General features: G+C 38.2%; 1 protein-coding gene across 1 annotated transcript in view; it reads right to left on the bottom strand.

Moving 5' to 3' along the window:
• Positions 1-13,816: 13,816 nt before the first annotated feature.
• The window catches only part of CCDC171 (coiled-coil domain containing 171), a 158,910-nt gene continuing 157,598 nt past the window's right edge, over positions 13,817-15,128 (bottom strand). Inside the window, exon 25 of the mRNA XM_083884193.1 lies at positions 13,817-14,049. Coding sequence (XP_083740319.1) covers positions 14,036-14,049 — 14 coding nt within the window. The 3' untranslated portion in view covers positions 13,817-14,035. The remainder of the gene's footprint in view (positions 14,050-15,128) is intronic.

Genomic DNA, 15,128 nt, shown 5'->3' with positions numbered 1-15,128 from the left:
GAGCAGTCCCAGCTGACTGGAATACAGTGAACATTGTCCCAGTTTTCAAGAAGGACAAGAAGGAAGACTCTAGAAACTACAGGCCTTTCAATCTCACCTCAGTGCCTTCTAGGAGCTATTAAAAAAACTTAAAATTTAATGCAGTATTTGGTCACAGCCAGCACAGCTTCGTGAGAGGAAATTCCTGCTTATCAAACCCAATTTCCTTTTATGACAAGATAACACAATTAGTTGATCAAGGGGAGACAGTGCAATCTTTTTAGGTTTCAGCAAAGCTTTTGATGCTGTCTCTCACAGGACCCTTCTGGACAGAATATGCAGCCCACAGCTGGGTACAGACACCATGTGATGGGTGAGCAAGTGGCTCATGGCTCAGGCACAAGGGGTTACAGTGGATGGGGTGACATCAGCCTGAGGACCTGTCACTGGTGGGGTTCCACGGGGCTCCATCCTTGGCCCTGTACTCTTCAACATCTTCATAAATTACTTGGATGCATGACTGGAAGGGATACTAAGCAAGTTCAGAGATGATACAAAACTGGGAGGAGTCGATGCCCTTGAAAGCAGGGAGGCCCTGCAGAGAGGCCTTGACCAATCAGGGGTCTGGGTAATTACCAACAATATAAAGTTCAACAAGACTAAGTACCAGATTCTGCACCAAGGGTGGGGCAGCCCTGGATGTCTGGACAGACCGGGAAATGAGATGCTGGAAAGCAGTGCCATGGAAAGGGACCTAGGGGTCCTGGTCAGTGGCAAGTTGAACATGAGCCAGCAGTGCCCTGGCAGCCAGGAGGGCCAACCCTGTCGTGAGGTGCATCAGGCCCAGCATCACCAGTGGGGCAAGGGAGGGGATTGTCCTGCTTTGCTCTGAGCTGGGACAGACTCACCTTGAGGGCTGGGGGCTGGTTTTGTCACCACAATATGAGAAAGACATGAAACTATTAAAGAGTGTCCAAAGGAGGGCCATCAGGATGGTGAAAGTCCTTAAGGGGAAACAACATGAAGAGCAGCTGAGGTCACTTGGTCTGTTCCCCCTGGAGTAGAAGAAGCTGAGGGGAGACCTCACTGCAGTCTACAATTTCCTCCTAAAGGGAAGAAAAGGGACAGGAAGCAGCCTCTTCTCTGTCCTGACCAGTGACAGGATGGAATGGCCTGAAGCTGTGTGAGAGGAGGTTTAGGTCAGACATCCAAAAAACGTTCTTCCCCGAGAGGGTGACTGGGCACTGGAACAGCTCCCCAGGGCAGTGGTCACAGCACCAGCCTGACAGAGCTCAAGAACCATTTGGACAGTGGTCTCAGGCACGTGATGTGAGTCTTGGAAATGGTGCTGTGCAGGGCCATGAGTTGAACTTCATGATCCTTCTGGGTCCCTTCCAACTCAGCATATTCTCTGATTCAGTGATTCTGTGTAATATGTATATGGCAGAATTTGATTCTTCTAAGAAAAGTATCCGAGTTCATGTAATAATAGTAAAATAATGCTATCTTTGGTGACATGACACCTGTTTTAAGACAAAACCCTCACAATATCAGTAACTGGGGCAAAAACAATGCATTAAAATATTACTTAGAATTGACTTTTGTTGGTGGTCAAAACAAGAAAACTGGATTATCAAGTTTACAACCCACTAACACTGTATTTCTGATAGGATGTTTAAACTCTGCTCTAATATAGGAGAAATTCTAGAAACACTCAAAGTTGTACTACCTGGATCTACTTTCTTCCTCCATTCATTTTCACCTTCATTTCACCTTCATTCAGGCAAAAGAAGAATCTTGATTGTGAAATAAATATACATGTACATACACCATAGAAGGAATAAGGCAGACATACAGAAAAGTAGAGCACAAAAAAAAAAAAAAAAAAAAAAAAAAAAAAAAAAAAAAAAGGGGGAGAAAAAAAAATAAAAGCTGTGGAAGCCATGAAGAAATTTCTATTAGAAGACTTTTCTTAAGACTACAGTCCAGATTCCAGCCAAAAGTCAACCCAAGTAGCTCTACGCACTCCATCTCCATGTCCCTAAGCTTCATATCTTTCTGAGATCCTCAGAATTGTCAATAAAAATTATAGTATCTAAATTGGATATACATTAGACAACTGGTTTAATGGAAAAGATGACTAGTGCTTGCTCAAAGAATTAAGTTTGCATTTGACTAGCTCAGATGGTGAACTGAAACTGCTCTGTGAACTTTCTAAGAGGTTCTTGTAGACTGAGACAGAGGTAGAAACCATTTCAGTTATTAAAAGAAACCAATTTTCTTTTTGTGCAGCAGCAGAAAAGAGGAAACTCCTCCCTTTCGAATTATAAATCTTTATAGTGCAATTCTTTATGGCTAGGAAGAGAACTTCAGACACTTTTCAAATAACCCCAACTGTTTAATCCGTACCCTTTTGGAAGTCAAGCTGTGTGTGTACGTGAGACAGAAACATTTTTGCTGAAATAGGAAGAATGATATGGTTCTCCTCAACCCACTGTAAAACTATCTGATACTTACAGGGGAAGTAATACACATTTCCATGCAGAAAATGGCATTATACAGCTTGTGAATCTTCACCCTTTTGTAGTCTAGTTAGAACCTCTGATCACAGGGGTCCATAGTAGGCAAATGGACACTACATCCATTAACAAAAATATTAAGTTTTACCTAAGCAGAAAAGCAACAGGGTCTAAGTTTAGCTTAGAGGAAAAACAAGCCTGAGCCCTTCATACAAGATCCTCTTTATTACTTCCTTTTAAATTTACTTTTACTCCAGAGTCAGTTCAGTCAGTCTGTCTTCTGCTACGTTTTAAGCAATTTGTTTGAAATTCTAGCAAATTCAGTATCTCAGTAGTAACATTCATTGACTTCCCTACTGTTATGGGGAACATACTGTATTAAATAATTTGTGCTGAAATAAAGTATAAATAAAAAGCAATAAGCAGATACTGGTTCCGGGAAAACTGGGTTTGGATTCAGGGATGGGTGGCTCCGGCAAAAGAAGAAAAGAAATCAACACCTGAAAAGAGAGTCCTGGCCTTGAAGATGGGCCATTAACAGTGATTAATCAAGGATATGCCGAATCAGATAAGCCTCAACAACCGGGCACACCCAGTGCTGCCTTCCTGGAAAATTCATCAATTCATCAGACTCTGCCCGAAAAACTATTGAGAAGAAAAACTGTTTCAAAAGAGGACTCATGAATACACAATCTGAGCAAAGGTGGACAAAGGAATCCAGCCTGGGGGAAAATAAAGAGTATAAAACTGGACTCATGGTGGCGGGATTTGTGAACAAGGGAGGACTGGTGCAATAGAGACTTGTCCATACGTTCACCCAGTGCCGATCCCGGGGTTGGGGCTGTCCTTTTATCATGGCTTTCCGTGCTCGCTGTTATGAGAAAGATGAATTTTGTTTTTTTATTTTATTTTTCAAATCTGGCTGTCACATTTATAACACTACCATTTCCTGTGCAGTGTTCAGCCACACATACAGTCACAAAATTGCAACACAAATAAGTATTCCAGAAATACTTAATGAAAACTTTTGATATAGTTACAGCTGAAAAGGTGTTTCGCCCTGGAGAAATTTGCATTTTCAGTAAATCAAGATACATTCATGGGCTGCAGGACATTAATACCATAGACATAACAATGAACAGACGTTGCAGATCAATAGCATTTTTCATCTGAGAATGAAAATTTTTTTTAAGATACTGAAGTAAAACCAGTAGAAATTTATTTGTAACGGGAATTTACAGTCAGATTCGTGGACAAACGGATTCCGTCTCAAAGGGTAAACTGGGAGAGATTTCGTTTGTTTCCTTTTTGCTTGATTGTTGTCAATTGTTGTTTGGAGTTTGTTGGTTGGTTGGTTTTTTTTTGGTTTTACATGCTGCAATTAACATGAAAGATAAAGTGAAGTTTTTCTCCAGAGAGACAGAGCAGCATTTGGTGTCCAAATCCTAATTTTTTGATAAAATCGCAGAAGCCTCTTCTTTAGAAATAACCAGAGCCTGAACAAGGCTACAAATATTCTCTGAATCTAATCAGAGATGCATTGGCTTTCTTTTCTTTCTGATCCTTCACAATTAAAGCTGCTTCTAGATATTTTCCATAGGAAATGTCCCTTAGGAAAATATTGAGATATTTTTTCTAATTGGTCAGTTTTACATACCTTCTTCTTGGAGCTTTTTGGCCAAAGGTCTGCTGTGTAGCAAACCTAAGATTATATTTGGCTCACTCCTTTAAAAAGGGGTTTACTTACAATGACAAAAATAAATTTATCACACTTTGGTGTTAATTTTTGAGTTTCCCTTGAAACTCATTTTTTCTTGATTATAATTTAACACATTATGCCTTGGTGGAGGTTTAGGAGTTCACCAACAGCCTGGTTTGACTGCTATAAGTGTTTTTGGGAAAAATAAGTAATTAAGGGCAAAGACACACAATATGTGCACATATACTACAAACTGCTAAAAATACATTAAGTAAATGTATTTTTACATTATCATTAACATGATAAAAAAGCCAACACTCAACTCAAATGTTCATATACAAATATATAGCATGGATAATTAAGACTTTTAACTCCAAGAGGTTTCCACAAGTCTTCTTATGGCTTCACACCTCTGTATTGCTCAGCATAGTTGTAAGTTTCTGGAAGCTAGAAACACCTACTTTTTGCCCTTGAGCCAGTGGTAGAGAGAATTAAGTCCCACCAGGTCAGAACTCTATAGGTCTTGCCTGTTGAACTATACAGCTCTTTGTAGTATACAACAGGCTCAGTACAGATCTTGGAAGAAGACATAGATCTGCAAATGTCACCAGTCATTCTGATGTGAAGCAGCTAACTTGCTTCCAGACACTTTCATAATATCTTGGAAACAAGGAGAAAACAAAATATATTTAGCTAGACATATTAAGATAGGTCCTTAAATGAGCTTAAATGCTGCTACTAAAAAGTTGACTATTATGACTTTCCACAAAATCACTCTTTGTGATTTACTACTTGAACAAGATTCAAACACTGTGTTACTTCCTTAGAAGGCCAAGTGTGATGTACCAATGTCACCTAATAAGATAGTATAAGGACCAAGATGTTCCCCAAATGCATCAAAAGTTTCACACAAGCTATGTCCATTTGCAGTTGCAAGCTTCAACCGGCTGGCTGATATCAACCTGGAAAGTTACACTGGCTTGAAATTTATTTTTTTTTAAAGTCATAACTCATGAGCATTTGCAAACTCATTTCCAAGTCAGAATTCTAATGATTTCCAGAAACTATCCTGCATGAGAAAAATCCTGGAAAGCTCAGAATCCAAAAGTGTAACAAAGTCCTACAGGACTAGGCAAACAGCATGCAGACTTCTCCAGCCAAAATAAGGAAGTATAAAGCAGCTGTCCCTATGACAGCGGTTACTTTGGAATTGTTATTCCATCATGCAAAACACAACACGAAATATATCCTATCCAGTGCACACACATGTTATTGTAAAGTCACTAGTGTTTGTTCCTTCCTGTATTCCTCTTGAAAAGCTTTTGAGGCCATGATTTGCACTATTTCTACATCTCAATTGCCAGCATCTATTCCCTCTTGGGAATTTTAAGCTGGCAAGAAGAGTTAACACTGAGAAGTATTCAAAAAAATAACATGGACTTACTTTTTCCAAACTCAAAGAAAGTCAAGATGAAAAGCCATTGGTGTGTCTTAAGGCCAGATTACAAAAAACTGTCAGAAGGCACTTCTATAACAAAATTCTCTTGAGGAGCTGGGTTTGTACTTTTCAAGGTACACTTACTGTGGGGATGCTGGAATTGTTTTATAGGTTTTTAGTTATAAGTTTGGTATGGCTTGGACTTTGGCCCCAGCTAGGTAAAGCTCCTGTCCTGGACTGTTCTTATCAGAAGTTGATAAGAGTTTCCAAGACAACCTAAGTCTCTGCCTGGAGACGGTTTTCCCCATTGTCTTTTCCCCCATCCCAATGTATCTTCTCCCCCCTCCTGTCCATCAATCTCCCAGGCCCGAGACCTTCTGAGAGGTGTCGGACAGTGGTTGGTGGATCCCCCAGAGTCCCCACCCCAATTTACCTGATTTGTTGATGTTTGTGTATTGCAGTTGGCATTAGCCACCTTGCTTTGTTTCATTGGTTTACAATTTGTACCCACCCCTGAGACTTCTGTTAAACAAAAACCCCCTGCTGACCAGGTCCAGGGTCACTCTCCTGAGGCACAGGCCTGGGACCAGGGACTGCCCCTGTGATCCCCGAATAAAACCTTTCTTCCTGAGCCTCGAGAGTGTCCCCTCTTTCAAACCATGGCCGTGACAGCGAAGGTAAAGGTGCTGCAGAGCCAAAGACCCATGCGAAGGTCCTGTTGAGGCGTATCAGAGCTAGCAGGGTGGTCCAGCCGAACGCTGGGCTGGCCTGAGAGACAGATACGTGAAGCAACAACTTACTAACTTGTGTGACACACCCAACAAAAAAACCCTTGAGATTAATTTATTTGTCTAAAGACTCAATAATTAAGTCTCGCCAGTCCTCTCAAGAGGCAGTCTGAAAACATACAACAAAGGCAAGCCTAGCCCAGATTTCCTGTCAGTGTATAATGGGTATTGCCGCCATTTAGACAGTACAGGATTCCTATGCCAGCAAAATATGACAATTCTGTCTTGCACACTGGTTTTTCTATAGCAGTATGGTATGTCAGTATATACTTTGCTGAAGAGAACTTTCTGTCAACAATCAGTGTTTCATAGGCATGAATGTGCAGTAAAAGACAATGAAGCGTGACTCAATTAAACCACCAAATACTGCATTTAAATAACATTAACCCTTGACATTTTAAAAAGAACAGTGCAAGATTTTAGCTGCATGACTCTTGTTAAGGTCAGTGCTTTAATATATACAGCTTCCCATCCCAAATGTCTGACATAGATTTGTTTCAGTAAGCCAGCTGAGAATGAAGCCTGAAATCAGGATTTATCTACTACTGCAAACGTAACTAAGATTTCTCCCATGCTATTGTTTATGGGAACAAATTTTATAAACCTTCACATGGTGTTGAGGTAGGAAAGGATTTAATATTTAATTCACAATTCTCTTGCTTTTGTTTTGATAATTACCTTGCAGACTGAGGTTTACAAATTATTTTCAAAAGCTTTTTAGCCAGCAAAAATCTCAAATGCTATATATGAATGTCACAGGATGGAGTGTATCTTTGGGTTTCTCTCATGTGTCAGTAGAATACCATGCATCAGAAGGACTTTATGTACGAAGTTCTGATGGGAAGTCAACACAGCATACATTCAAAGTTACTGAAACTCTCACCTGATTGATACAAAAGTTGCTCCCACTTATTTCGCTATGCATACATGTCAGATTTTTAAGCCTAAAGCATTTTTCCTGTATTGTGTAGAAGGTGCATGCCTTTCTTAACTGTACTGCTCACAAGTACAGTGTCTATGATGCTTGTTTCCACAACTTTTGGGATCACACCATTAGTGTGGACTAAACTATTCAGATATCTACAAGCCAACAGTTAGTGGGGCTGCTATGTGGGTTAGCTGCATATTACACAAAAAGAAATGTAATTATTTAAACATAATTAGCATTGTTTTATTTGTTTTTATTTAGAACAATCTCCCTGTTACCATCATGCAGTGGAAGATTAAAATTTTTGTTTACTAAGAAAAAGAAAGGATACTTATATAATAATGGTGACAACACTTTGCACTTAAAATCTAATCTTTAAATCTAATGTTTTCTATTTTTTAGTTACTGACTTTCATGGAGTTAGTAGAAACAAAGTCCAATCACTTGAGAGGCTTTAATTGGGCACAGTAGAGGCATGAGAAGGCAATCTGCTATCAGCAATAATTATTAGTACTATTAGCTTATAAAGAGACAGAAAGCATGGTATAGTAGAGGTGGTAAATAAAGAATTGAAGAAAAAAAAAATCAGTCACTCTCTCTACCTCCCACTGAGCATTCCTTGGAAACAATTTAGATTTCAGACACTTCCTCATATTTTGCTTTGTCTTTGTTCAATTTTATTCATCAGTCACTGGACACCAGAAATAGCAGACAAAAAGTCAGTTTCATATGCATTGCTGAATGGCTGGTTTGTAAAGCACTGAACTGCAATACATAAAATTATATAAATTGCCCCAAATTCCTACATGATGCTCCCCATGACAGCAATCAGATCCATGTTAACATGACAAAGAGCATGTCACCTTCCATCTCCCATTGAAGGAAAATCTGCAGAGACCTAATTGAAAGTCATGTCTAAATCTCTAAAACTGAAGTCATAGTAGAGTAAGAGAAACTAATAAGATAATGTAATTTTTCCAATTTAAACCTTGCACATAAAGATGTTAGATAATTTATGCAAAAATCACTGTAGGTTCTACTGGTTTAGTTGAATATTCAGCAAAGTGGAAAGAAGACACTTAAACACCTTCCGAATAAATAGTGAGGTACATTTTTAGGCTATATGGAGAGTATGATGCAAAATGACTGTCCAAAAATTATCAGATTATGAAAACCAAAGTGAAGTCAAGTTAGACAAAATCTAGTTATTTCATACCGGGCAAGATTAAAAGATAGGAAATACTATCTAATAGATTCCTTTGTTAGTTTGGATTTCAAGGCCAAGCAACAATAGAATGGAGAGAGAAATGCTGAGTAAGCTTGGTGTTCCATCACCAGTAGCAGGAGAGGTGCTCTTCACATATAGATTTCATCCAAACTGTGAAGATGCCAGGGGCTTTTTGGGGTTTATTCACTGGAGAGTAATCAAAGAACTACAAAAAACATTAGGAGAAAAATGCTACTAAAGCAATTTTGTATATCAGAAGAGAAGTTAATTATTTTTTAGGAGCTTAGTTATAGCACATGCAAATTTATCTTAAATTTAAAGCATTGAAAAGCCTTTCAAGTACAGAATGACAGCAGAATGATCAGATGCTCTTGTAAGCAATCAAATTATCAGACTGACCTAAACAACAGAGGTTATATAAAACACTGCCTTTCATTTAATCCAGTGCTTCAGCAGTGTTTGGAAATTTGGAGAGCCCTTTACAAAATAAAATGGCCCACTTTTTGAGTAAGGAATTATGGACTAGATACATGGACAGTAAGTTAGCTGCACAACTACCTGGCTGATGAGCTCAAAGGATGGTGATCAGTGGCACAAAGTCCACCTTGAGGCTAGTCATTAGTGGTGTACCCCAGGGGTCAATACAGGGACCAATACAGACTCAAAACATGGTGAATGGCCTAGATGCTGGGACCCAGTAAAAAATCTCCGAGTTAACAGATGATACTAAGCTGGGGAAAGGGGTTGACAGATCAGAAGGATTTGCTGCCATCCTGAAAGACTTTGTTTTGACAGGTTGGAGAAGGGCTGATAGGAACTTGATGAAATTCAAGTAAAGAGAACAAAGGCTGCTCTGCCTGGGGAGAATTACCTCTGGCACCAGGACAGGATAGGGACCTGAGACTGACTGGGGACCAGCTGTATGGGGAGCAGTTTGGCAGAAAAATAGCTAGAGGTTCTTGGTCTTCCTGTTTACCATGAGGCAGAAATGTGCCCCAGCAGCAAAACAGGCCCTTTGGGCTGCATCAGGAAGAGAGCTGCCAACAAGTCAAGTGAGGCAATCTTTCCCTTCTGTTCAGCATTGGTGACTCTGTATCTGGAGTAATGGCTCCAGTCCAGAGCTCCCTAGCACATGAGAGAGATGGAAATATAGGAGCAAGTCCAGTGAAGGACTAAAAAGATGACTAATAAAATTACTTGAGTATCATCGCTTCTCATAGAAGAAGAGGCTAAGAGAGCTGTGATTTTTTTTAGCTTGTAGAAGAGAAGGATCAGGAGAGATCTTATCAACTTGTGTAAATACCTGTAAAGTAAAGAATATGGAGCCACACTATCCTCTGTGGTGCCTAGTGACAGGACAAAAGGCAATATTCAGCAACCTATTGTAGCTGACTGTATTCTAAGCAGGGGTCCTGGAATAGATGATCTTCAGAGCCTTCAAACCTCAGCTCTCTTGGTTTGACTTGGTAAAGGCATTCAAGATCTTTTACAATGGAGGATACTCCTACAATTGTCTATCAAACTTGACAGGCATTGAATTCTACTGAATTTGCAAATAGTTGAGAGGGAGACAGGAGCCAAAAAACCCCTTTGTACTACTGCTGTAGTTGGAATTGCTTAGGGTATGTAGAGTAATAATACAGTCAGTCCAATATCCAGAATCTTTGCTGAGAAAGATATACATATGTGTGCACATAGGCACAAACACAACTTGTACTAAGAGTTGTAAAACCTAGTGCAAGGAAAAAATAGGGTATTACACAGTCTCTTTTCAGACATGTTGCTTGATGAGTAAATAGATTACTATTAATTTTGAGATTGACCAGAAAGCCAATCATTTGTTGCATCACATTCAAAAACCATGGAGAGTATTTTAGCCTCATCAAATATGGTCTTTCTTCTAAGGAAAGTTAGTTCTTCTAGTTTTTCTCCTGGAAGAGTGCTGAGATGAAGCTGATATTATACAAGTGGAACTAGTCTTTTTCAAGTTCCAGGACCTAAAAATGAAAAGCTTTGAAAGTAAAGATCTAGGTCTCAAGTTCTGTAATTTTCAAAGCAAGGCAGAGCAGATAGTAAAAAACAGGATGCTTTTTTGAGAGCTACTGTTACTGTACTGTCTTGACACATTCTGCACAAACATGACTTTTATTATGTCCCCAAAAGATAGGAAAAAATATGCTTTGGTAAGCTACCAACTGCATTTGTAAACTACTAAGAGGGGACCTTCTACTTATTTGGAATTTATCTCAAATTTCACTTTATCAAATGCAAGGAAAAGCAACTCAGGAGTATCACACTAAAGAGAATCCAGTTTAATACTCTCAGTTTTTTCACAATGTAAGAAAGAGGGGATTTTGATTACAAATGGGATATCTGACAGCCCAATAAGAGATATTTCAAAGTCCTTTCCAAGTGGATAGTTTTAACAAAAATAGTATGCAACTCACAGTTAATCAATATTTAAACAGAGTGAATGAGGTAGATGTTCTCCTTCAATGAAAACTTACAAACTAGTTCTTGTGAGAAATGATAGCTTGTTAGATCATTCCTATCAACTACAGTCAATTTGCCATTGTTATGGTCCCTGTGAAATCACATAAACTCATGCTTGGAGTTGTAACTGGAGTAACTGGAGGAGACATTCCTACTCTCAGTAAGATATGAGTTTCAGAAAGAAATCTTTTTTTCTGCCTCTACATGCACAATACCACATAGACTGGCAATGATGGGAAAGGGACAAGTAGGCTGCAAATCTTCAGCAATTTGAGACGACATAGCAAAAAATAGGCACTTTTTCTCTCAAACTACAGAGTACCATGAGAACATACAAAAAAGTGTTTAAATGCATCTATACACAGTATAGAGGAAAATGATTAGTGAGATACATTCTTTCATCTTAATATAATAGATCTTTGACATTAAATTTGGAGAAACAGAATCTTGTGGTGCCTTTAAGAACAGTTATTGTCATGAAAGTGTGGAGTCAAGATACTTCTTTCTTCAGTATTCAGGACTAAATACATAAAGGAATGTTCTTCCTTGGTCATGAATGTTCTGACTTTTACATGTAAAAGAGTTCTTCAGGAGTTATTATCTGCATTTCATGGCTCTGTATTATTATACACACATATATGCACATCAAGGCTGTGAACAATGGATTGAACAATAGAGAATACCTGAAAATTGGAAGCTACCTTAGATTAAAGGTCTTCTGTTGCAAACTTAAAGGCATATTAGGAGTGGCTTGGTTTGCTCAGCCTGGAGAAGACTGAGGGGAGAGACCTCATTGTAGTCTATAAATTGCTCAAGAGGAAAAGAGGAGGGGCAGGCACTGATGTCTTCTCTGTAGTGATCAGTGACAGGACTCAATAGAATGAACCTGAAGTTGTGACAGGGAAGGTTTAAGTTGGATATCAAGGAAAGGACTTTCACCCAGAGGATGGTTGGGCACTGGTACAGGCTCCCCTGGGAAGCAGTCAAAGCACCAGCCTAAGAGAGTTCAAGGAGCATTTGGAAGTGCTCTCAGGCACATGGTGCAACTCATCAGATTGTCCTGTGCAGGGCCAGGATTTGGACTTGACGATCATTGTGGGTCTCTTCGTACTCAGGACATTCTATGATTCTAGAATACCTGAAAACAAGGGTAGTTGGAAGATTTGTTCATTTGAAGTGACACATCATTTATGCAAATATTCTTTTCCATCCAAAATGGAATTTCAGTAGTAGTCATGAAGCTTTAAGATCAAATCCTACATTTGACATATTAGAAGAAATTACAAATTCCATAATGCATAATATTATTTTTCTAATGTATCACTGGCCAATACTGAGAAACAATCTATTATATAGATTTTGCATTCAATTTTTTGTCAAAAACTACACAGCACATCAAAAGCTAATAGCACTAGGGAGTTCTGTGATTAATATGAAAACAAATGGTATATTAAAAAATTTCTTTTGTTCTTCATTCACAATGATGAAAATGCTAGGATTTAACCTTTAAGGGTTAAAGAGTTTAATCAATGTCAATGTCTGATCTTCCAAAGGCGATAAAGAACAGTCTGTCTAGCGATACCCAACAGAACATCACTTTGTCAAGCCACAAAGCACCCAAAAGCTTGTCAAGTAAGTTACCAGAAACCTCTTTGTGGTTAGAACTCAGCTCCTTCCTGCTTGACCTATTATTTGATATTTGACCACTTGGTTGCAAGACACTTGCTCTTTCCAGCTGAAATGTCACTGGGGCATCTTGTCAGCTCCCCGACATCTCGGCCTGACATACAATTTTACTTTTGTGTGCTACAAGGCAGAAAATGCAGGGCAATGGCCTTGCTTTAAATTCTGTCAGCATCAAAGATGGGCGTCACTCTTGGGTCCTACCAACAACAACAAAAAAGGAGTCTATTTGAAGGTCAAAACAGCCATTACTTTTTACTCTTTCAGTTTAAACTAAATACATTACCTGCAACACTGGTTTGGGAACTGTCCTTATAAAGTATATAAACATATCATCAGAAATCCTCCCTCCACAATTGTTCCTCTTTCTTATGAAATGCAGACTTGATAAAAGGGTGAGTTTTCAGTGCCTGCAGGGACCAGATTCAGTGGTTAACTTAACTTGTTCAAATAGGCAAGTGGTATCATGTAGCTTTACAAGGAGCAACCTGACCTTCTCACATTGACCAGCAGTGACATTATTGTGCAGGAAGAGAAGCAGTCACATCATTTCTGTTTTGCACAACCTGCTTAAAGTTTGCAACTAAATGCTTGTCTTCAGTTGAGCTGACAAGAGAAAAGAGGGGGCTCAGTGAACCATGGCAGGGCTGCCATGAAATGACAGGAATCATTGGCATACATTTCAAATAGCTCTCTCAATCCTATTAAAGTATTGCAGTCTTGCTTTAAAATAGACAAGTATGAAACAACTTTGATAGATAGAGACTAAAATGGCTTATTGATTTTTTTTTAAGACTGAGGAAAATTACCCAAAATGTGTCATTCTTTAACATTTAAAAATATACTACATAAAAAATGAACAACTGCAATAAATAAAAGTTTGAAGAAGTGTTTCAGTATGCAAAAACTGACAAGTGCAGAAATGTGAACATACAAATGCACATTTTCATAAACCCGCAAAATTAATGTCAAAAAATACGAAACACTGAACTACAAGTCAAAGATAGCAAAAAAATTACACTTTAATTGTATCATTCTACATTAATGTAATTTTTCCCATCTAGAAGATTATTGATACTAAGAACATGAAAATCTATTTTCCATTGTTCTTCTGAGATTGGATGTGACATCTAGGCTGAAAAAACAGATTGAAGACAGAGAACTATCTCTCTTTTGCATAACACTGTAGATGTGTCAGGTTCAGCTTGCAATGCCAAAAAGTCTGGGATAGAACTCTGGTCGGGCTGAATTTCTAGCTTGGAGCCATGCTGATGTTTGAACTACCTCTTCTTTCCTGGAATGATAAATAAAGAATAAAAAAAGCAAAAAGAGAAACTACATTTACTGCTAAATTCCTTTCACAAAGGTATGCATATGAAGTATTTGCAAGTGTTTGCTTCTTGTTTTAAACACTTACTTTGGTACCTGAGAACCACAAGTCACAGTTAATAAAAAGAAATGAAGGATATTTTCTCAAGTATTACGCCGAGTAAGTGTCAGAAAAAAATAAACTACTGTATTTGAAGTGCTACAAATACTCACAGAGAACTTTTAGCCCCTTTTCATTACAATTATTAGATTTCTTTTTATAAGCATAAACAAACTTTTTCCACAGTCTCCCTGTCACTGTTACTAGGAAACACATGCCATGCTAACCATAGAAGGTATTTGTTTATTTTTAAATATATTTTATCATCATTTGAAATCAAACACGCAATACTCTTCAAATTAGCTTGTAAGAAAATGGCCAGAAAATACACACTGAATGTACATTTATGGGAACATGATTCATACTTCAATGTGTCTCAACATTCAGTCAAACAGATATAAAGGTTAGACTAGTTAAAATTCAACATTAAAGAACTTCCACCAACAAAACATCAGGCATCATAATTTGAAAGATCATGGATAATTTCAGTATATCAGTACTAACAATTCTTTAAAAAATGGTAAAGAAAGACATTCTGTATTCCCCTAGACAAATAAAAGAAAACTCAGTGTCATGTTGCTCTTCTGCCCTTTACCAATGCACTACATAGTGTGAAAATAACAAAAAATTCATCAGGTCTTATAATATGTGAAAGCATCACATGCAAAGCATAATTATGGAATTAAAAATTAACACACTGAATAACCATTACAGTATCTTTGAGGTTTAGAATACTCTCTTCAGCATTTAAGGAAGAGTGCTTACATAAACACATGCATATATAAATACACATTGATGCATACCCATATACATAGTTGGCAGCTCAAACTCATATATATCTGGAGAGAGGCTGAAGGATGTCTGTATATTCATATTTCAACAAATCTAGTCTCAGTCATATGTATAAAGACACATTCATGAAAGATTTCCATTTCTTCTTGTTA

Source organism: Zosterops lateralis, assembly GCF_965231275.1.
Source record: "Zosterops lateralis genome assembly, chromosome: Z".
Classification (NCBI taxonomy): domain Eukaryota; kingdom Metazoa; phylum Chordata; class Aves; order Passeriformes; family Zosteropidae; genus Zosterops; species Zosterops lateralis.
The sequence above is the reverse complement of the archived record's forward strand: the minus strand, read 5'-3'. Positions and strand labels throughout refer to the sequence as shown.